Source organism: Rhinatrema bivittatum, chromosome 1, assembly GCF_901001135.1.
Source record: "Rhinatrema bivittatum chromosome 1, aRhiBiv1.1, whole genome shotgun sequence".
NCBI lineage: Eukaryota > Metazoa > Chordata > Amphibia > Gymnophiona > Rhinatrematidae > Rhinatrema > Rhinatrema bivittatum.
This window is the reverse complement of record NC_042615.1, coordinates 417,778,030-417,802,392: the sequence shown is the minus strand read 5'-3', so window position 1 is coordinate 417,802,392 and position 24,363 is coordinate 417,778,030. Positions and strand designations below refer to the sequence as shown.

General features: G+C 42.0%; 1 protein-coding gene across 2 annotated transcripts in view; it reads left to right on the top strand.

The window, feature by feature from the left end:
- The window catches only part of PAX5 (paired box 5), a 752,119-nt gene that overhangs the window by 75,044 nt on the left and 652,712 nt on the right, over window positions 1–24,363 (top strand). For both annotated transcript variants that reach the window (XM_029602903.1, XM_029602894.1), the window contains exon 4: window positions 17,596–17,660. In XM_029602903.1, the coding sequence (XP_029458763.1) occupies window positions 17,596–17,660 (65 nt within the window). The remainder of the gene's footprint in view (window positions 1–17,595; window positions 17,661–24,363) is intronic.

The window sequence follows — 24,363 nt, the reverse complement described above, 5'->3', positions numbered from 1 at the left end:
CAATATTAAGTCACTTATAGTCCTTGGGCTGCTCAGTCCAGAGATATATACACACTCTTGTGAATAGGTACTCTTGTCACATTTATATGATAGCTGGGTTTCTTGCATCATTGCAATGGTCATTGTAATGTAAATTGATCAAGGTAGTTCTTTTCTCTTAATAGGGTGGTTTTAAGCCTTTGACATTAGGGCATATTACCTTAAATGGAAATGACATGTACATAAAGAAGATAGATCTGCACATAAAGAAGATCTATGAAATATGGTACTAGCCAATTAGCCAGCTAGGGTAGAAACCATGAGAACATAAGCAAAAACCACAAAAAGCAATCCCAGCATCATAAAGTAAATACATCATTACATATTGTAAACAGCACAAGAAGCACCACCTAACAAAAACAAACTAGCAGTAAGTAAAGCCATATTAAAAAAGTTAAAGCTATTAATAAATAGAAATCATGAGACCCTGAAAAAGGAAATAGGAAATGACCAAGAAGGGGAATGTGGAAAAAAGAGACTGGGACCAACCGATTAGAAAAATATCATACAATAAAGGAAAACAAATATCTTGAGTTTTTAGTGATTGGAGTATGCCATCTTTGGAAATGTGCATTATATTTTTGTATTTTGCTCATTCTTCAGTATTCCACTCTTCAGAGTTTGATTTCTTGGGCTTTCTAATTCAGTTAAGACCCAATCAGGGGTCCTTCTCCTTCACAATGTCCCCTACTGCCTATGACTTTGGGGTGGTGGTGGCAGTCAGATTCCCTCCCTGCTGCCATCTGTGGGCACTCGATATATAAATCCAGCCCTCTGGAGCAAGGTTATAGGTGTCTTTTTTGTTGTTGTAGGGGTTTGTGTTACATCACAAAGGGGTAGATATTTAAATGCTATTTAGTCAGATAAATCAGATTTATCCAGCTAAGTGGTTGCTGCTGAATATCCGGCTATACCACTTAGCTGGATAAGTGACTTATCTGGCTAAATAGTTAACCGTATAGTCAGTGGATGGGTAGTGGATGTAACTGGGTGGCACTACCTATCCAGTTAACTTAGCCGATTAGATAGCAATATTGAGCCTTATCTAGTTAACCTAGTAGGTCTAAAGTTAACCGGATAAGTTTATTTGGCTAACTTTAATACTTAACCAGGTATATTCAACAGCATTGTTGTGCTGCTGAATATCCCACGTAAGTTAACCAGATAAGTCTTATCTGGCTAACTTACAGTATATAGCTGGATATATTTTAATATTGACCCTAATGTGTTTGGCAGTGGAGGGAGATTGTTTTGCTGTTAATGAGGTGACACCAGAGTTTGATTTTTTTTTTTTTTTTTTTTTTATGTTGGGTTGTAATATTGCAAAATTTTATGTTCTTATGATTATTATGATTATTGCTGTTTTATTATAGTTCTGATGTTCTCTTTCTTTTTGGAAAGAGGATTCAAAAAAGAATATATTAATATTTGTTTCTGTTAAGTGTTCCTTGCTTTTTACATGTTATTCTTCTTGTATATTTATAAATTGCAATAAATATAAAATGAATACAAATTAATAAGACATTTTTAATGTTGGTAAGTACTTGAAATAAGTGAGTTAAAATATTTTATGGTGTCACTCATAATACATGATGGCTTTTGCAGACTACTTAGAAATCCATTGTTACTTTCCTTGGTGGATTCATGGTAAAGAAAGGGAACGAATGAGCATGGCTATGAGAGGCAGAGACGTGTATTGTGTGGAAGTGGAATTGTACCTGTGTGCGAGAGTCTTTATATGGGTGAATGAGAGAAATGAGAGTGAGTGTGTGTGTGTGAGAATGAGCATGAATTTGTGTGAAAGTGAATACGAAAGTGAACATGTGAGTGTGTTAGTGTGCGTGCGTGTGTGAGAAAGTTTGTGTGCATATTGCTACCGGCGGCCCCCTTTTCCCATCACTTGGTTAATCTGCAAGAATCTCAGGGTGACTGGAAATCAAAAGTTCCCAGGTATTGTCTTCTGCTATACCCAGCCCACCAAGGCCTTGCCAGCCTGGAATCCAGTGCAGTGTGGATACCAAACAAGATCTTCTTTCCCTTTAAAAGTAGCCAACAGCAGAAAGTGCTGAAATTCCTGAGGCATTAGTTCCTGGACCATAGCTAGTGGCAGCCTAGGTGGATCTAAGACCCAATTCTCAAGTCAAATCCCAGAATCCCACCCTGTGCACCATTCTGTTGCAGAGATTTGTGATGGGATCCAGTGTAACAGAATTGTGCTCTTGGAACCATCCATGAAAGCCACTTCAGTTTTCCCAGATTTAACTCTAGCCATACATAGATTATGAAGAATACCAAAAAAGAACAACACTGTGGTATAAATTAAACATATTTTTGTCTGTCTGCAGAACAATTCCTCTATATTGCTATAGTATTGGAGCTCACACAGAACCCAAACATGACATTGACAAACTATTGCCAGTAATCTGTAACCTATCATTTAAAATAGCCACAATATCTGGAGGGTGGCCAACGTGGTGCCAGTTTTTAAAGAGGGCTCCAGGGGTGATCCGGGAAACTATATACCTGTGAGCCTGATGTTGGTGCAGGACAAAATCGTAGAATCTCTTCTGAAAAACAAAATCACTGACCATATGCAAAGATATGGTTTAATTGGGAAGCAGGGTCGTACCATATATAGTGCACAGTGGTGCACAGGCACCACCAACTAAGAAAAAATGTTTGCCGTGCACCACCAAATTCCCCAGGGCCTGACTCGAAGCCTGACTGAAAACCTGACCAGAAGCCTCTCCGGGTCCAACCTGAGGGCTCCTAGAAGCTTCCCTGGTTCGATTTGAGGCCTCCTCAAGTCTTCCCCAAGGCCTCTCCAGGCCCAACCCAAGACCTCCTTGGGGCTTTCCCTGTTACGATTCTGCCCACAGCCAATCGGCACCATTTTTAAAGGATGTCAGGGGGCAGGAGACGATTGGGCATCCCTCCTACTCCTTTTACTAATTATGATCCCATTGAAGGGGTAAATGTTGGCCAGGGTGGTTCCCAGCCCTGGTAACTTTTTTGCCTAGAGGTGGGGGCCCTGTTGAGGTACCGTTTTACAGGATCTTAAGGTGACTGCCAAAGTTGGTGCACCACTAACTTTGGCAGTCACCTTACGCCCCTCTGGGGAATAGTCAACATGGTTTTAGCAAAGGGAAGTTTTGACTTACAAATGCTTTAGATTTTTTTGAAAGTGTAAATAAACATGCAGATAAAGGTGAGCTGGTTGATTATTTGGATTTTCAGAAGGCATTTGTCAAAGTCCCCCATAAGAAACACCTCAGGAAGTTAAAAAGTCATGGGATAGGAGGCAGTGTCCTATTGTGGCTTGTAAGGTGGTTATAAGACAGGAAATGGAGGGTAGAACTAAGATATCAGTTTTCTAAATGGAGAAAGGTCATTAGTGGAGTACCTTAGGGATCGGTATTAGGACCTATGCTGTTTAACATATTCATAAATGATCTGGAAAACGAAATGACAAGTGAAGTGTTCAGATTTTGAGATGACACAAAATTATTCAAAGTTGTCAGAACAGCAGCAGATTTTGAGGTACTGCAGAGAAACCTTGCAAGATTAGAAGACTGGGCAACTAAATGGCAGATGAAATTTAATGTGGAAAAGTGCAAAGTGATGCACATGAGGAAAAATAATCCAAACTACAATTGCACAATGCTGGGTTCTGTTTTGGGAGTCACCAAGCAGCAAAAAGGACCTTGGAGTCCTTATGTATAATAAGTTAAAATTTTTGGCTCAGTGTGCCCATGGCAGTCAAAAGCAAGCAAATATAATGTTAGGAATGATCTGGAAAGAAATAGAGAATAAAATAGGAAATATCCAGGGCCGGTGGCAGCATTAGGTAGACTAGGCAGCTGCCTAGGGTACTGGAAGTGGGCGTGGCGTCTTCGTCGGACGTGAGGGTGCCATTGTTAAAAAGTGTGAAAGAGGCTGGTGACGGCAGGGAGGTGGAGGTATGGCAGTTTGGTACAATTTGGAGGAGACAGAAAGAGAGATCTCAGGTGATATGGTGTCATCATCACTACCTAGGATGGCTGCAGACTCTTGCACTGGCACTGGAAATATCATATTGCCTTTGTATTGAGCCATGGTGTGACCACACCTTGAATTCTGTGAGCAATTCTGGCTGTCCCATCTCAAAAAAATAGCAGAAGAAGAAATAATGCAGAAGAGCGTGGCAAAAATGTAAAGAGGATGGAACAGCAGCCCTATCACAAGAGGCTACAGCTTGGAAAAGAGAAGGCTGAAAGGGGACATGATAAAAGTTTGTAAAATCATGAGCGCGGTGGAACGGGTAAATAAAAGATGGCTATTTACCCTTTCAAAAAAACTAAAATAAGGGGGCCCTCCATGAAACGAATAACCAGCAGCTTTAATACAAATTATAGAAAGTACTTTTTCACTCAGTATACAATCAAGCTGTGGAATCTGTTGCCAGAGGAGTCTGGTCAAGGCAACTAGCACAGCAGGGTTTAAAAGAGGTTTGAATAAGTTCCTGGAGGAAACGTCCATAACACATTATTAGCCAGGTAGACTAAAGAAAGTTATTGCTATCCCTGGGAAAGAATTACAGGAAATAGATCTGCTTTATGAGGCCAATATTCAGTGCCATTTAGCTGGATAAGTTTGGAGGGAATCAGTTGCTTGAACTGAATAATCATCTGGAAATTGGGTATGTAAAAGCGAGATTGGTAAGACAGAAACAGGACTATTTGATAGAGGTTAAGCAGCAATTGGGTTTGGATATGTTATTCATAACTGATCATGGCATTACAACCATGATACTGTCTTATTAAATACAATTTGTCCGGAAAACCTCACCTACTTTCACAGGGCCCATCTTGATAGATAAGGTGCAGCTTATGCAATTTCCCCTGCCAACATTAGTTGAAGCCATAGTAATAAAGGTACATGAATGAACATTTGGAGTGGTATATTCACCACTGAATCAAAAAGTAGAGGATTTAAATTATTTACTAGATTTTTTGTGTATATTAAATGCCTACCTTAGTAAGTTAATATTAGTTGGTGATTTTGACATACATATTGATGATACATGTTGTGACAGAGCTTGTGAATTCTATTCTATGTTGCAGTTACTTGATTATAAACAACTAATTGATAGGGGGACATATTTTGGACCTATTAATCTGCCAACAAGAATGGTTTCACAATATCACTGATATTGTGGTGCAGCAGGTGATCTGATCATAGCTTAATCAAGCTTAATGTTTCTGTCCATGTGTTAGAGAAGAATTCTACAAGAAGAGTTAAAAAGTTAATGCGTCCATGAGTGGAGGCAGATAATTTTGTAAAGTACTGGAACATTGAAGTTAAAGGCAGGGACTGGAATACAAGATCCTTGGAGGAATCAATAGATTATTGGAATAATTCCATAGAGGTAGTGTATGATAGAGTATCGCCACAGTAATTTCAATGGGTGCGTCACAAGACCAGAAATGCACCATGGTTTTCTACTTCTTTAATAGAGAAAAGAAAACATTTACGCAAATCAGAGAGAAAATAGAGAAGAGCCTATGCTCCCTCTTTAAAAGCTGAGTATCAGTTAAGGTTGCATGAGTATAGGGCAGCATGTTACTCAGCAAAGTGAGAACAATAGAGTAATATGTTTGCAACAGCTAATAATTTTCAATCCCAATTATTTGCTTTGGTTAAAAACATTAACTGCTAAACCATCAATTATAGAGGATTATCCAGATTGTGATACCATAGCTGATAATTTCAGCAATAACATTTTAGGCATCCTTCAGAAACCTGAACAGCCAGAACCTATTGTTAATATCATGCCACCTTTAAATTTGCAAGACAAGCAGACACAGTTTGAACTGTTATCCCAGAAGGAGATTCAATATTTATTTCATTTAAAGAAAGTGTCATCTCCTTTAGATCTTTGCCCATTCAGGTTAGTAAAAAATCATAGTGAGGATGCCATTAAGGTAATAACAACTCTAATAAAAAGAGCTATAATGGATGGCAGGGTTCCAGCTGCCTTAAAGTGAGCAACAGCTAGGTGAATCCTAAAGGATCTATCAGATTGGTACTCTCTGAAAGAGGGGGTTCCACAGTGTTCTATTTTACCCCCCTGTTTGTTTAATATCTATTTGAGTCTGTTAGGTAAGGTGATTGCTAGTATTGGGGTAATATTCAAATGTTATGCTGATGGTGTGCAGATCTTCATTCCTGGAGATAGCCCCAGAGAAGTGCCATTGGACAAACTTCAGATTTGTTTGTCTAAGGTCGATTGGATTTTGACTAATGATTTATTGTTAAATTGTGATAAAACTTTGATTTTGTGGGTTGGAAATATGCCGTCGCCTACATCTTTACCTATTGTTGACAATTTTCAATTGCTAATTGAAATACGTAGTTTGGGGGTTATTTTGGGTTCCTCATTATCATTGAAACCGCAAGTGTCAAAAGTAGCCAATATGCCTTTTTATAGGCTGAAATTGGTTAGGCCTTTAAGAAAAATTTTAGCAGTGGAAAATTTTAGGATTGTTGCTCAGGCTTTGGTCTTATCTTTTATTGATTTTTGCAATGCTATATTTTATAGCTTGCCAGCAAAATTGTTAAAGGTTTTACAGTTGGTACAAAAAGCGGCAATCTGGGTTATTTTTAATTTGCCTTGCAGAATTCCAATTTCACCTTTTCTGCAGCAATTATATTGGCTCCCAATAGGCTTTAGGGTGAAGTTTAAAATGTATGTAATTATTTTTAAAATGGTGCATAAAGTTTCCCATGGTTTGGGGGTAAAATTGAGGATTATAGGCCTGCTCGCCCTTTGCGGTTTTCTGGCAAGAATTATCTGTGCCCTTTTGAAGAAGTATAGGTTACACAGAACTAGATTGAAATTTTTTTCCACATGTGCACCAGTATTATGGAATGCCCTGCCTATTAGGGTGCATCAAGAGCCTGCGAGAAGCCAGGAAGCATTTGGAGCAGGCAATGTTGGAGTGCAATTGTTGTTTTAATTTAATTGTAGTTTTATTTGATGTAAACTGTTTATTTTATTTTATATTTAGTAACATTTTACTTTGCTGTTGTTGTTTGTGCTGAATTTTGTGAGCGTTTATTGTAATCCATGTTTGAACACTGGGAGAACACGTGTAATATAAGTTTCTATTAAACAACTAAACAACTATATAAATAAATAGAAAATCAGGAAGTAACATAACTCAGATCTACTGTTGATTTCTCTTGTTGACATCATATTATGCAATATAGAGCGGGGTTGTGTCGGGGTATTGGTGCAGCTTGATATGGCTAGTGCCTTTGACACTGTTGATCATAGGCTATTGCTTTGTTGTCTGCAAGCTCTTGGTCTGACAGGTATTGTTTTAAAATGGTTTACCTCATTTTTACATGATAGGGAACAACGTGTTCAAATTGGGGATAAGTTCTCCACTTGGAGAGCCATTACCAGAGGCGTTCCCCAAGGGTGGCTCTCTCTCTTCTGTTCTTTTCAATCTTTTTCTTTCCCCATTGGGGGAGGTACTTAGAAATTTGGATGGGACATTTTTCATCTATGCTGATGATGTACAGATTTATATATCTTGTCAGTTTAAGACAATATTTCCCATAGGATTTTTTAAGCAGGGTATGATGCAAGTAAAAAGTTAGCTTATGAACAATGGATTAACTCTTAATATAGCAAAGACACAGTTATTGTGGGTAGGAAAAAAGTTGCCAGAGGAATGAGTACCTCCTGTTGAGATAGATGGCATTTCCATCCCATTTCCATCAGAAAGATGCAGTCTAGGAATAAATAAAATAAATAAAATGGTAATTACCAAAAAAATATGTCTGTATTATTATATACTATTATTCAACTGTATATATCATCAAGTATACAACCACTTATCTTAAAATCGTGTTGTGAAATTCTCCTTCAACCAATAATGGCAATTATGACCACTAGTAGCTCACTATCACTGATGGTATAATTCTTCTTTGCTGGAGAGAATTTCCTTGAAAAATAGGACAAGTCATGAGACTTACAATTATGCTGTAGGAGGACAGCACCAACCCTAAGGATAGAGGCATCTAGAAGGATCTAGATGGATCTGGATGATGTAAGTATGTATCAAAGGGGAACTTCTTTAGCTGTTCAAAGGTCTGAATTGCATCCAAGCTTCAATTTCTGGTGTCTGAATCCTTTCTAGTGAGGGTTGTGAGTGGGGATGCCAAGGTGGAGTACTCTGGTATAAATTGCCTGTAGTAACTTGCAAATTCCAGAAAGGGGTGTATGGCTTTGAGGCTCACCAGCTAGGGCCATTCTAATATGGCTTTTAATTTCCCTGGATACATCCAAATCCAAAGGCCTTGATATGAGATGATATACCCCAAAAAGGTGAGTTTTTCCTGTTGAAAGATACACTTATCTAACTTAGCATAGAGGTGATAGTCACAAAATCTTTGAAGGTCCTGTTTTACATAGTGGCAGTGCTCAGATAATGACTTAGAGAATATCAGGATGTTATCTAGATAAACCACCACATGGGAGTAGAACATGTCCCGAAAGATCTCATACCATAAATTGGAAGACCGTGGGGGCATTGCACAATTCTAAGGGTATTACTAGGTCCTCATGATGTCCATCATGGGTGTTAAAAGGGTCTTTCATTTATCGCCTTCTACAATTTGGATCAAATTGTATGCCCCCTGGAGGTCCAACTGATGTGTTCTCCGTGAGGAGTTAGCAATCTCTTGTGTTCCACTATCTGATGGGAGGAGCAATCAGATAGGAGTTAGCAATCTGTAATAAATCTGCTGTTAGACTGCGGAGATAGCAATTTGTTATTATTGGCTCCTAAGAAGGAGGAGTCAGCAATCTTGTAGTGTCTCAGATATCATCTTGCTAAGGAGTAGCAATCTGTAATGAATCTGATATTGTTGTGGGTGGATCCCTGGGCCTGTGGCAGATGACCACGCCCCCGGAAGGATATCCTGAGAGGGACCACCGGCTAGGCTTGAGTATGGAGACAGACACAAATTAGTTCTTTTATTAAACAGGTTTTTGAAACCACCAGATGTGTCAGTAGTGAGCTGATATGCCTGGCAGGGCTGTAGTCCCTCAGGTACTGGAACAGTGATCCAGGATGGCTGAGCTGTTGAGAAACTGTAGAAAGTGAGTAGGCAGAGTAGGCAGATTTCATAAACAGTACTAGATGACAAAAACTCACATAAGGTCTCAAAGAAGCTCAGGAGCTGGAAAGGTTTAAGCCCTCGAGGAGCAAGTACCTGGTTCCAGGGAAAGCTCTGAGAGAGCAATGGTAACTCACAAATGTTTGTAGCAGCGAAAGCTTCCAAGCAGTAGAGAATCTTCAGAGTGTCCAGGAACATGGGCCCTCAAGGAGCGAGTACCGGTTCCTATCTGTAATCTGAAAGTAAAGAAAAAGATCGAGGCCCCCGAGGCATGGGTACCTCTGGTAAGTCCGAGGAGGCAGAGTAGCTTGGGAGGTGTAGCCAAAGCAATTCCCTTACTAACTCAGTTAGATAGTGAAATAGAGACCTTTAAATATTGGAAGTGGATGACGTCATCTCAGGGGGATGCCCCTGAGGTTCGCGCTCTTGCTGGTACTTCAATCAGAGCGAGCGCACGTGCCCTAGGTCTTCAAGTAACATGGCGGAACTGCAATGTCGAGCCGGTCCGGGGACGCTGGAGGGAGATGGCATGGAGACGCTGCGGCAGCCAGCCGTCCATCAGACCCGGAGGGAGTCGCCACAGAGGTAAAGAGGGCGGAGTGAGGACATCGAGCAGTGATGGGCACAACACCAACTTAATGAATATTTGTGTACCCCAGAGGTGGTTAAAAAGTTCTGAGATCAAGGGAAGCAGATACTGATTCTTCTTAGTAATTGAGTTGAGACTACGATATTCAATGCAGAGACATAATGACCCATCCTTCTTTACAACAAAAAATAATCCAGTCCCAGCAGTTGATGAGGAGGGATGAATAAAGCCTCAGTACAGATTCTCCTTGATGTATTTAGACATCACTTTTGTTTCAGGAGCGGAGAGCAGATAGACTCAGCATCTCTGTGGAACCTTGCCTGGGTTGAGGTCTATGGCACAATCATAAGAATGATGAAGTGGCAGAACCTTCACCTGCTGCTTACTGAATACATCAGTGAAATTGAAATACTGTGGAGGGAGGCCTGAAGGTTTAGAGGTGACAGTCTGAACCACAGGAGAGACTCTGGTAATACATTGTTCATAACACTTATGACCCCCATATGGAAATTTGCATCGTTTCCCAGTTGATGTGAAGCTGGTGACACAGGAACCATGGCAGGCCGAGAATGATTGCATTCTCGACTTGAGTAAAACATAGAAACTGATTTGTTCTGTATGTAAGATCCCAGTTTGTAAATTCAACAGTACTATAATCTCGGTAATCTGTCCAGATAGGAAATCTCTGTAAATGGAGGATATTGAAAGCTGGGTTTTCAAGGAAAGTGTGGGTGTATTATAGTGTTGGACCAGAGCCTCATGGATAAACCTACCTCCACCATGGTGTCCAGAAAGGCAAGAGCATCAACAAGGACATATTCACAAGACAAGCATACTGGAACCAGTAGTTGCGGAGAGGGAGAAGAATGACCTAGGGTGGCCTCTCCCACCAGGCCTAGGCCCTTGAGTTTCCCAACTTGCTTGGGCACCACCTTTACGAGATGACCTGAGGCAGCACAATATAAGCAAAAAATGAGTGTATGACATGCCTCTGCTTCTCATCTTACAAGATTCTGAAATGATCTACTTGTATGAGGTCTGCTGCTGGTAAGCCTGACTCAGAAGAATGATTAGTTGCTGCTCTCTGAAAGGTTGGGGCAAGGTGGACAGGCCTGTTCTTGAAACCTCAGGTCTATATAGCTAGACTGATCAGCCTGTCCAGGGTAGATCGTAAGTCTCAGGCAGCCAGCTCATCCTTAACATGTTCCAAAAGTCCCTGTTGGAAAATTGCAATCAGGCTGTCACTGGAGTTCAGAAGCCAAGGTGCGAAAGTGTACCACATACTCCCTCACAGACCGGGAGCCTTGTCTGATCTGCATGAGTTGAGAAGACTTAGAAGTGGTGCGACTGGGCTCATCAAATACTTGTTGGAACTGTTGCAAAAAGTGAGCCACATCCCCCAATTGTGCATCATCCTGTTCCGAGGAGGGAAGCCCAGGCCAAGGCTATGCCTCCCAATAGGGAGAGGATGCAGTTTACCTTGACCCAGTAGATTGGGAATAATGGTGCTTGCAGCTCAAATTGCATCAAACATTGAATAAGAAAGCCCCTACAGCTTCTGGAATCCCCATCATATCTTGGAGGTTGAGGCAAGTGGAGCACGGGCATAACAGTTTGGAAGATGGGTGCAGAAGTAGACACCAGAGCAGAGTGGACCTCAATACCCTGAAGATAGCCAGAGATGGTGTTGATCCTTCTGTTGTTGAAGCTGGTGTGCTAGGCCAGAAATGGCGGAGGTGGGGTGGGGGGTGAGTGGAGGGAGGGGCGAGTCTGCCAAGCTCATGGCCTCAGCAACCTGTGAAGGGGTGCTAGGGGCAACATAGCATCCTGGCCGCAGGAGAGCATTGGTGGTGTTGGGATGAGTTTGGCGGCTCATAGGGTCATCACACGAGCTACAGTTCTTAACATTTATTTAATAGATTTGATTGTTAAGTATTCCTTGCTCCTTCCCTTGCAATCTTTAGATAAACTCTTGCTTATAGTTCCCTCATTTAAAGAATTGCATCTTCAATCTATTTGCCACTGAGCTTTCTCAGTGGTGGGACTGATGCTTTGGAACACACTTCTGCAGGAGTAATGTGAAATTAATGATTCCTTTGGTCTTTCCTTTACTGTTTCTGTGATGTGCACTGTGAGTGAGCCAACTGCACAGATGTACTGTGAAGGACTTCAAAGGGGCGTGGGATAAACACTGTGGATCCATAAAGTCTAGAGGATGTGAATGAAGAGTGGGTGGCTCGCCAGAATGACGGCTACTGCCTGGAGATAATACCCTTATTCAATAAACATACACATGGTTACTGTGACTCCAACATCGCTCTAAGCTTCAACAGCAAGAGGAAATGTGGAAAAAAGGATTTGCACTCACAAAGCGGGGAGTAGCTGGCTTGTTACGGCGGTTACTACCCCAAACCAAATAAGCCTGATACTTCACTTTCAATGCATATCCAGCATAGCACTCTGCTTCAACGGCAGGAGAGAAGAAAAATTGATACTTCACGCATATCCAGCATAGCTCCCTGCTTCAACGGCAGGGGAGAAGAAAAACTGATACTTCACAAATAACCAGCACAGCTCTCTGCTTCAATGGCAGGGGAGAAGAAAAACAACCAATAAGGGCTGAATAACATAGTCTGGGTAAAACAAATAAGCATGGGTGTAGCTTGCTTATTGCGGCGGTTACTACCCCCAACTTATCAAGCTTGATATTTCACTTGGATGCAGCTCCATCACTGCTCTCTACATCAATGGTGGGGGTGGAAGGGAAATAGAACCAAAGAGCTAAGAGAAACAGATAAGTATGAGAAAAAAAAATGTGTGAAGCTTGCTGGGCAGACTAGATGGGCCGTTTGGTCTTCTTCTGCCGTCATTTCTATGTTTCTATGTTTCTATATGTTTCTATGTATTAAGCAGTGTAGAAGCTTTCAGGGTCATTTATCAAATCACATTACAGCTTTACTGCGGGCATTAGGGCCCTAACGCCCACAATAAAGCCACAACGCCCGTGATAAATAACACATAAATATGAGATTTGTACAATGTACTCCTGACCTAGTTTGATGCACTCCCTATGTAGCTGCTATCAAATTAGTTTGAGTGTACAATGCAAAAATCTCATCTTTGTGTACCTTTCATCACTCCAAATCACATCAGATCTCCACTAATGTATAGTGTGCTGTTTGTACCTCTGACTGTGCATGTAAAAGTGCCCCCCCAAACCTAGACCACCACCAAAACCTCACCCGAGTTACTAGTTGCCCCTCCTACCATGGTATAAATAGTTACTTATATGAGAGTCTTATAAAGAGTCTCTCTCTCTCTCTCTCTCTCTCCCCCCCTCCTCCCCCAAAATGTGGGCACTTCTCAGCTTACAATGCACATTTTTTTTTATCACGGGCGCCATTCTTAAAAAATTTATGCAAAGTGATAAATCTTGGTCTTTGTTTGCTACTATTTGTTGATCTTATTACTTCCTTTTATTGCCCTCAGAAGAAACTTCCTTTGTGATATGCTCTCTTTCTGTCTCACTCCCAGCTATCATTTCCTTTCACTGATGGAGCTATCTGCCCATGTCCTGCCTATCCAGTTTAGCAGAACTATCATAGGGCATTTAGTTGAGGGCCCAACCAGACTTTGCTACTTGCAGAAATCTGAACCATTCATAAACAGATTTGAACCAGATCAAAGCTCACTGGGAATTTCTGTGTAAAGTTTTGAAAATTCACATTTGTACTATACGAGATTCATCCATGACTAATGGTTTTTATGTATTAGGAGGGGTGTATGACATGGTTGCAAATCAGATAAAAAGTTAGGATTCCAGTTAGGAAATAAGTGAAAGACAGTGACAGTTAATAGCTGTTGCGAGTGCAGCATTCTGGTGCCGATGGCGATTGTTCGGAAGCACGTCGCTATCTCATAGGAGAGCATGAGCCCTTAGACTATGGGATGGCTCGAGGCGGGCCGTGAGCCACACCCCATGGAGAGGTGTGTGTGTAGGAATGGGCGGAACAGGAACAGAGCTGGACGGAACAGAGGCAAGGAACAAGGGGAGGGGAACAAAACAGGAACACCCCTCCGCTGGACCTCCACACACCAGCGAGGCCAGCAACGCAATGCTGGTCTCAGGTGTAGCCCTCAGGCCACTCGATAGCCCTTCTGGACCCACCGCTTGGGAACAATGAGTGCGGGAGGCCAGACGGAGGTTGAGGACCGGAACAGGCCAAGACAGGAACACTGGGACAGAGACAGAAACGTAGGAGCAGGAACATGAGTACTTGGAACGTGGAGACTCAGAGGAACTTGGAGCTTGGAGACTTGGAACTTGGAAGGATTCAGATAAGGACTTGGAAGGACTCAGACGAGGACTTGGAACTTGGAAGGATTCAGACGAGGACTAGGAAGAATCCGGGCAGTGCTTGAAGACAGATCCTTCCAGAAGAGGGCTCCAGCCACTAGGAAAGCGGTCATTGGATAGGACAAATTTACTCCCAGGGAATGGCCAGCTCTAGATGAGATCCAGGGCAAGCGAGCTGAACCCATAACTCTAAGACTCGAGGAATCTCAGGAACGGAAGGTGATAGAAGACATCAGGGCAAGACATGGAACATCAGGATTGGAGAAGGACTAAGGACACAAGTCAAGGGAGAAGCAGCCCCAAGACCCTCCAAGGCTGGGACGGGATAGAAGGCTCAGAATTAAAACTTGGAACTCAGAACTTGGAACTATAAAAACAAGGGTCCTCTGGAGGCGTGGAGAACATCAGGACTGGTACAAACAGATACATCGGAACAGCAGGGCATCTGAACATCAAGACATCTGAACAACTGGGATCTCTGGAGATGACATCAGGAACATGGAACCTCTGGAGGGTGGAGACATCAGGAATGTCAGAATGATAAGACATTGGTGGCCTCAGGGGTTGAAACAACGGAGGCAACTAGGACATCAGGACTTCTGGACATCTGTGGCCTCCAGGGCTGGAATATGAAGACATCATGAAGGGATAGGGACCAGAAACATGAGGAACATGGAACATCTGGAACCCAGGGGAATGCTGAGGGAGTTCCAGGAAGGCGTGGAGACCAAGACATGAAGAAAACATGGAATCAGGCGAGACTGGAATGGAACGACGAGTTGGAGGCAGACATGGCTTCCACGGGTATCTGGAATAGAGAGCTCCGAAACGAGCAACTCCTGGAGTGTTATAATTAGTGAGGTTTGGGTGGACCCTTGGACACTGTGGCAGCTGACCACGCCCATGGGGGAAAGTCCCGTGAGGGGCGACAGGTCAGGCTCAGCTTAGGACACACAAACACAGAGATTGATCTTTTATTAGACAATGTGGTGAAGCCACCAGAGGTGGCAGTAGTGAACAGCAGAAGTAGTCCGGCTGGGCTAGTATCCCTCAGGCGCTGGAACAGCGACTCCTCCGGTAGCAGTGCTGTAGTGGAAAGAATTGAGAATAATGAGTACAGTGGAATATGCACAAAGCTCCAGTATGGAGAACCCCAAGATAGGAAGAGCTGACCCTCGAGGAGCGAGTACCTGATCCCTGAGAGCTGAGAGGCTTGAAGGTAATGTACTCACACAGCGGTTCCACGTAGGAGATGGCACTAGGGCTGGAACGGGTCAGGTCCTCGAGGAGCGTCCAGGGAACAGCTCTGAGGTGAAGATGGTAGTACTCACTGGTGTTGAAGATAGCGAACATGGGCCCTCAAGGAGCGACTACCGGTTTCCTGATAGCAACCTGAAAAGCAAGTGAGGCCCCCGAGGAGCGGGTACCCCATTAGCGTTAAGAGTCCAATGGAAAATTGGAGAGGTGAAGATGGTAGTACTCACTGGTGTTGAAGATAGTGAGCATGGGCCCTCGAGGAGCGAGTACCGGTTTTCTGATAGCAACCTGAAAAGCAATTGAGGCCCCCGAGAAGCGGGTACCCCGTTAGCGTTAAGAGTCCAATGGAAGATTGGAGAGGCAGAGTAGCTGGGTACAGAGAGCGAATCCCATCCGTAAGATTCCCCCTTGCTAACTCAAAGGCCAGCAAACATCGTAGGCTTTAAATATCCGGGCAGCATGATGTCATCACAGGGGGACGCCCCTGAGGTTCGCGCCAAGTAGGAAATAAGAGTGAGGGCTTCACGGTGCGCGCGCCCTAAGGCACCAGCGGAGCATGGTGGGAGGCAGCGCCCAAGCCGGTCCGGGGATGCTGGAGAGGACGGCAGGCAGACGCCACGGCAGCCAGGCATCCATCCATAGCGAGAGGAGGTGCAAAGAAAGAAAGGTAGGCGGAGTGAAGCCGTCGGGAAGGGACGGTTGCAACATGGAGCAGGGAGCTCTGGAGCAGGACATCCTGGTGGAAAGGAACTCACGGACTTCAGACATAGGCATCAAGGTGGAAGAACTCCGGGAACCAAGAACAAGGCATCTGGAACACTCCAAAGACAGGCTCTCAGAAACAAGCGCCCAAGCTGATGTGAAGCACAAAGATGTGAAACACAAAGAAGGGGATTGTCTCCGTATGGAGGGCACCTTTGCTGCTATTTAGATCTAGAAATTTGAAGTTATCCAGATAAATAGCGGCCCTTATTCCACTTATTCTGATTTATATTGCTAAGTAGCAGCAGGTGCTACTTAGCCGGATAAAGTCTGAAAAGCACTACTTGTCTAAGTAGTGCTCTTCGGAATTATCCAGAAAAGTGCTGCTACTTAATCAGACAAATTGGCGTTAATCCAGATAAGTCAGAACTTGCATGGCTTGTTGTTTTTACATGTGCGCACATTTGTGCAGGCATGTGTACTCATATTTTATGACCTGCAAATAATTAGAGTAGCAACTTTGCATGCGCCCAAGCACATGCGTAAATGGGTACACATGAGCAGTTTTGAAAGTTAGCCTCTTAAGTTGGTGAATTTTAAAGCTTGCATGAGTAATTTAAATTACCATTTTTTTGATTCCTCCTCCAGTTTACCCAATCCTTCCTTCCGCAAGGGACAACACAAACAGCACTCTTTTTCTCTCTAAACCCAACCTCACTCAAAATCAATCCCAGTCTCCTTCTCCTCAATGCTCAGTGTTCCCTTTAAGGATTGGATTTCTGTGTGCAAAAATGTTTGCATGTGAGCAAACGTTTTTGGTTACATTACCCCTGTGAGCACTACTTTCTTTGATGGAAAAAGCCTGTCACTTTTATGCTCATTTTTTAATTTCACAGAATAAAGGCCCATATAATTATTGAATAGAACTTACCTACTGCTGCATTTTTGTCTTGAGTTGAAGCCACTATAGTGTGCATGGACATACTTGCATTAGTGTATAATTTCCTTCTAAAATGTCTGGAATTGAGTCAATTACCTTTTATTGGTGCTTTTACTGTAGACTTGCTACCCAGTAGAATATGTCTGATGCCTTCTTCAGGTTTCCTCTTTATTTGTTTTATTTTCTGCACTCCACCTTGAAGTTGCCTGAAAGTGGGTTTGCCATTATAGAGCAGTGGAGTCTTGTACATGGCTTGTGATATATATATATATATAATATATTTTTTACCATATATGTAATATGCCCTTTACATCGGCCTCTGCCCATATTTCTGCTTTGGATGAGTTACTAGCATGAGAAGTAATATCTCTGTTGGAAGAAGCTTTTCGTGTCCTTATAAGAGATCTGCAAAACCCTTCATGATAATGATGATTATTGGTTTTTGTGATTTATAATTATCAATTTGTGCGCTTCACTTATTTCTTCTTTATTGGATACTTAATACCAAGTATTCATTTATTTCTTCTCATTTCTCTCTAGGATTATCCGGACAAAGGTGCAGCAGCCCCCCAACCAGCAAGTTCCAGCGTCGAGTCACAGCATAGGTGAGAAAAAAAACTTTTTTTCTTACATGACAATGTAATATAATAAGAATATTCTAAAGAACTTTTAATTATTCCCGTGGATGATAATTCTGCATAAAACACTTCAGTACACACGCACTAATGCTACTTCTTTGTCATTCCCCAAGGCCTGAATGCGGTAAATGAATTTTATAAATACTGCTAAAAGGTTTTGAATCTTGCTGATTATTATGATAAATAGCTTTCAGTGTGAGACAGAAAATTGAAATCTAAACCAAAAAAAAACCCCTCTACTAATGGGGGTCTATAGAATGTCAGATAATTAATGTAATAAATCAAGAAAGGGGTACTTATTCATAACATTTTCTGCATCATTAGTCTGTAAGTACTTTTGAATATGTTTTTTTTTAATATTCTATCAACCATGCCTGCCATAATTCTTTGTGCAGTTGCAGTTTTCGGTAGAGAAATAGTAAAACTTTCCAAACTTTTTTTTTTTTTTTTTAAATCTTCACTCTCCTTTGATTCTGCCAAGTGTGAAAACAGACTAAGTACATCCACTGCCGAGCAGTATACTGTCACGCTTGCTGTGGAGTCGAGGCCATGACAGAATGTTCATTGACACAGTTAATATAGTCATGGGTCTGTGCCCAGTGTACATTGGTGCCTTCTCTCTAGCAGAGGTTTTCTGTTTCTCGGAAGGATTTGTGTGATGTATTGATGAATGGATGGCTTGTATTGCTTGAAATTGCTCGTCCTGCAATGGTTAATTTGGTTAATAATAATAATAATAATAATCATAATAAATAGAATTTAGATAGAATCTTTGTTTCTAGAAGAACGACAAAGTGATATTCAGCAATTAAGTAAAAATATATCGATAAGCAATGTTAAAGATCATTCACTTCAATAACTAGGTGGCACCATCAGGACAGCTGCATAAAGTATCAAGTCTCAGGCAGGAAATGGCCTTGATAATTATTTTGAGTATTCCCTTAATTAAGCCACCTCCAAGGTGGAGCTGGCATTCGTTGTGCTATGGGTATTGCATAATTTTTGAAGGTGAGATTATTATTGCTGCTAGCCACAGCTACAGCAGGTAAAATGCACTGAATAAAGGTTTTCCAGAGAGAGTATCAAAGCCATGACTACAGCCTACAAATCTCAGAAGTCTGACCACAAATCCTAAGTTCTAGCCACCAAATGAACTCCCCTTTGGCTTAACACTTCAGTGGGTAAAAAGAAACATTAAACTGTAACATTAATTTTGAATTATGGTATATGAAATTAATTAAATCCAAAATCTAAATCTAATTGTTGAAGCTGATCCTTTGACTAGATTCCTACAGAATGGTTTCATTACAGACCTCATGGAAGGCCTGAATTATTAAGGCTTTTCTACCATTCTCTCTCTATGAAATAAGAAATTAGTAAATTAGGCTTTAGTGTTTGGTTATGATTAGTTACCATGTGCTTTCCACATAGATTTTCTATTTTCTAGTCTGACACAGCGATATTAAATGACTTGCTCAAGGTTGTATAGTGAGTGACGGAGAGGAGAGTCAAACTGGGGTCTTTACTTTCATATTCTCTACTCTATCACCACTCTGTCTGGGGTTATGCATCAGTCATTACTTGAAATAAAAAATTTCAATAACACAAATTTAGGATCCTATGGATAAAAAAACATACCTTCTTTATTTCAGATGTACAGTACAATTATTAACCTTTTCACTGTCAAAGTGCTTGTGTAACCCATGGTCACTAATTAAAACAATGCTCAAGCACTCCTTGTGTGGTTGTTAATGTTTTGTATGGTGTTACCTGAGCATGCTCCATTCTTTTAGTGAGTCACTCTTTAGTAAGCTTTGGACCAGGAAAGATGTCTTGTCTCCAGCATGCAGCCTTAGAGTATCTCAGCTTCCTGTAGAGCATTTGTAAAACTCCAGCAAGGGCTTTGCCTTCAAATTTAATTGGATTCCTCTTACTGAGGCATGGAGCAAATCATCTTTTTTTTAGTACCATGGAGTTGCATTAGTCCAGTGTTTAGTGAAATTTCTGATTTATATGAACATTAGGCTGATGTCGAGTGATAAATTTGCATCAGACAGAATTAACATTTTTTGGTACATCAGCAGTGTTGGATTTAATTGAACTGTGAACAACTACCTGCTATCTGGCATCTCTGTGGGTCTGGAGATGTTTGCGGTGCATAAAAAATGCATTCCCTGGAGGCCGATGAAGAGTCTGGATCAAACTCTTGAAATTACAAGGGAGAGTGCAATAGAGGTAGTGGCACGTTATGACCCTCTAATGGAAGAAGAAATGCAGGCAGAATCAGTCACACAAGCTGTTGTTCCTTACCATCCTCATTATCAGAGAACCCTGGAAGATCTGTGGTTGGGGCCCGGAAAACTTTATACCTATAAGCAAATCTGATGCAATTCTGTAGAGCAGAGAGAGAGAGAAGTAAGGAAGATAGTAAAAGACTTTTGAGGCTATAAATATCCTTATGTCACAAAGTGGGCCATGGAAGTGACTGAGAAGAATCGAGATGAGTGGATCCACCAGAAGGTTGTGGGAAAGGTGAGAGAAGATACTAAACTGGCTCATCTGAAAGAAGCAATGTTATTCCAGCAAGCGGATGGTGAAATCAAGACGTCTTGGCATGAAGGGAGGCAAGTAAGGATGCATCGAGTGGTATATGTCTCTCCAGATGGGAATAAAAAGTATGCCATTGCTACCAGGAAGCTGGGAGCTGGGTCAATTATGGAGAAGCTGGATCCTAGCCATTTTAAAAAATCATCTACTTCAGACACATTTTTGCTTTAAAGCAGAATGAAAACAACTATTGCTGAGATTCATCTACAGTTCTGGTTTGAAGAAAGGTTTTAACTATTTCTGTTATAAATAAGATGATGATGACTACGTGCAACGGAGGGACCTGATGGAGTTCTGGGACGAATTCAGCCTCCCCAGTAGACCTAGGTCCATAAAGTGAATATGGTCTATGTTTGCTTCCTTACAGGTACAGTTGTCATTTTCTGGTGAAGGAGTTTCCTTAGAGTTTGGATTGGAATTCTGCAATATCTACTCTCAGTGTTATGAGGAATTCTAATGACTGGTCCTATTACATCATCTGCACTGATGTCTCTCACTTATTATTGCCTGATAATTACAACTAGTTAATTTATTGGTTTTATAATATCAAGGAGGTAATTTGCAAAAGGATTTGCATGCTTAAAACTGGGTTTTACACATGTAAATCCATTTTACGCATGTAAGTGAGCTTTTAAAAATGGCTAAGGTATATGCTATTGAATTGTCCATAGGTTATACATGTGTAAATAAAGTACAAAAACTGTTTACATGCCTGGTCCTTGTGCTGTTCCTGGACTTTTGGTTCTTGTGGAGTGTTGGGCCCGAGAGGGATTTGTTATGGTGTCCTGGCTGTGAGGTGCTCAGTTGGGCTTGGAGCCTGAAGATATGGCCACAAGTTTTTTTAATTTAGGACCTGAGAGAGGTGCAACATGTGGCTGCTGTTGGTGGCAGGCTGCTGTATTGGTGAAATGTGCTACGGGAGTTTGAGAGCTCCCTGCGGCATGGGGAAGGCAGGCCGGCTGGGGAAGAGGTAACATCTGAGCAGGAGCAGAGCAAACAGATGTTTGAGCTGTAGTTCCTGCTCCAGTCTTCTGCTCAGCTGCCAGGCCAGGGTGGTGATGCTAAAAAAAAAGTTCAGCATCGCCACAAGATTGAAGGTAGGGCAGGGCAGTGGCAGCACTGGGGATGCTGCTACTGAATAGGGAGCATTTGCAGGGTTGTTGGGCCTTAGGCAATCCTCAGTGCAATGATAAAGTGAAGGCCCCAAGTCTCACTGATGTCAGCGGGCCGGCTAAGAGACTGCCTGTAAATTTTTAAAGCTAAATAAAAAGGAAAACAAAACATAAGAAATACCATACTGGGTAAGAGCAAGGGTCCATCAAGGCCAGTATCTTGTTTTCAACAGTGGCCAATCCAAGTCACATGTACCTGACAAGTACCCAAACATTAGATAGATCACAAGTTACTATTGCTTATTAATTATCACAATAGCGGTTTATGGATTTAACCTCTAGGAACTTATCCAAACTTTTTCCTAAACCCAGAAACACTAACTGCTGAAACCACATCTTGTGACAATGAATTCCAGAGTTTAACTATGCGCTGAGTGAAAAAGAATTTTCTTTGATTTGTTTTAAATGAGCTGCTTGCTAACTTCATGGAGTGCCCCCTGGTTCTTCTATTATCGGAGAGAGTAAATAACTGATTTACATTAACTTGTTCAAGTCCTTTCATGATTTTGTATACTTCCATCATATCCCCTGTCAGTCTTCTCTTCTCCAAACTGAACAGCCCTAACTTCTTTAGCCTTTTCTCATAGGCAGTCGTTCCATGTCCCATATCATTTTGGTCACCCTTCTCTGCACTTTCTCCAGTGCAGCTATATCCTTTTTGAGATGTAGTGACCAGAACTGCGCACAGAATTCAAGGTGCAGTCTCACCATGGAGCGATACAGAGGCATTATGACATTTTCCGTTTTATTCACCATTCCCTTCCTAATAATTCCTAACATTCTGTTTGCTTTTTTGATCACCACAGCACACAGCACTGTCAGAGATACTTGGATGCTGATGGGTTCATTTGGTGCAGTTTTGAGTTGTTTAAGGGGGATTTCTATAGTTTTGTTTTATTGGATTTTTCCTATTTATTTTAATGGACAGTACTGTCCATTAGGTACAGAATAGGTCCGTCAGGGACAGAGAAGTAAAAAAAAAAAGAGAGAGTTCTGAAGCCATCTCCGTGGTGATGTCATGGCAATGCTATCACAACTCAGTGTTTACCTGAAGCTATCAGGTAATCAAGTCAGTGTAAAAGCACTTTTATAAATTAAAGCACTATAGTAATTTATAAATTAATTTTACTAAGGGAAAATTTTGAAATAAAAATGTATTTCTCTTCCTATTTACTTATCCCAAGGGATTTTGGAGTCCCTGGGTAATAAATGGAGTTTTGAGCGAGGTAAGAAATATTCCTTATAATGACATCAGCAAAGTAAAGATCTTTACATAGAAACTCTACCAGTGACAGTTGTTGCGATCGGCGGTCCGCAGCCTGTCCCGCGGACTGCTGCTCTTACCTCCAGCCTGGGCCCCCCGGTATGATTCTCCAATGCCACGGCCAGCCCCCACGGCCCAGACACGCTCATCTGTCGCAGCACGGCTAGGTCTACACTGCCGCTGGTGCTGAATTTGTAAGGAGTTCCCTAGGCATGCGTGCGCCTGACTTGCCAGGATTTAAAGGGCCCACGGTGGAAATCCTCTGCGGTCCACTCTGATGACATCACAAGCCCTCCTGTATTTAAGACCTGCCTAACACCTTTTCTATACCTCGGCAATAGGTCAACTCCTTGGAGTAGTGCTTTGCCTCTGCATGTTCCTGGTTCCTGATTCCTGATTTCTTCTGTGTTTTCCTTGTTTTGTAAATCTAGGATGGTGAATTTGTTTCCTGTTCAGGTCCAATGCATGATCGGAATGGAGGGGAAGCCTAGTGGTTAGAGCAGCAGGCAGCAAACTAGGGAAGCCAATGTTCAAAGGCTGCTGCTCTTCCTTGTGACATTAGAAAAGTCACTGTGCTTCCTATTGCCTCAGTTACAACCTTAGAATCTCATTTACTAAGCATTTTTCCCATAGATCTAGAATTGGAGAAAAGCCTTAGTAAATCAGGTCCTTAGATTAAGAACATAAGACCTTGCCATACTGGGTCAGACCAAGGGTCCGTCAAGTCCAGTATTCTGTGTCCATCAGTGGCCAATCCAGGCCTTAAGAACCTGGCAAGTACCTAACATTAAGGGGTCGATTTTGAAACCCGTGCGCAGTTCCTGGCGCATGGACATGCCGTATGCATGTTATAAAATACGATATCCATGTTCACATGCATATCCGATTTTTCAATTATGTGCAGAGGCTCGATTGGCCTTTGTCCTAGTTCCCTCCCAGTCTGCTCCAAAGAAGGAGTGCACTGGGAGGGAACTTTCCTAACCCTATCCTTCCTCCCTCTTCCCCGACTCCTAAACCTACCCTACCTATCCCCAATTTTTTTATTTTGATACTTACTGCTCCTCCGGAACAGAAATAAACTCTGCACACCAGCTGGCTGCTGCCGCGCTCTTCCCCGGGACAGTGTCTAATGGCGCTGTCCTGGCCCGCCCCCTGCCCACCCCTTTTCTTTGGCCCAGCACTTCTATGCATATCAGGGGTTTCGCGCATGGCTGGCCCCTTTCCAAAATTTGTATGGTGCATGCAGGGCCCAGCCACACACATAACGCCTGAAGTTTATGCACGCAGCGCTTTTAAAATTTGGGCTTTAATGAATAATTTCCAAGCTACTAATCTTTATTAATTAATAGTAGATTATGGACTTCTGCTCTAGGAACTTATGTAAACCTTTTTTAAACACAGTTACACTAACTGCCATAACCACATCCTCTGGCAATGAATTCCAGAGCTTAATTTAGCGTTGAGTGAAAAAGAATTTTCTCTGATTTGTTTTATATGAGCTACTTGCTATCTTCATGGAGTGCCCCCTAGTCCTTGTATTATCCAAAAGAGTAAAAAACCGATTCACATTTACCCGTTCAAGTCCTTTCATGATTTTAAAGACCTCCATCATATCCCCCCTCAGCCG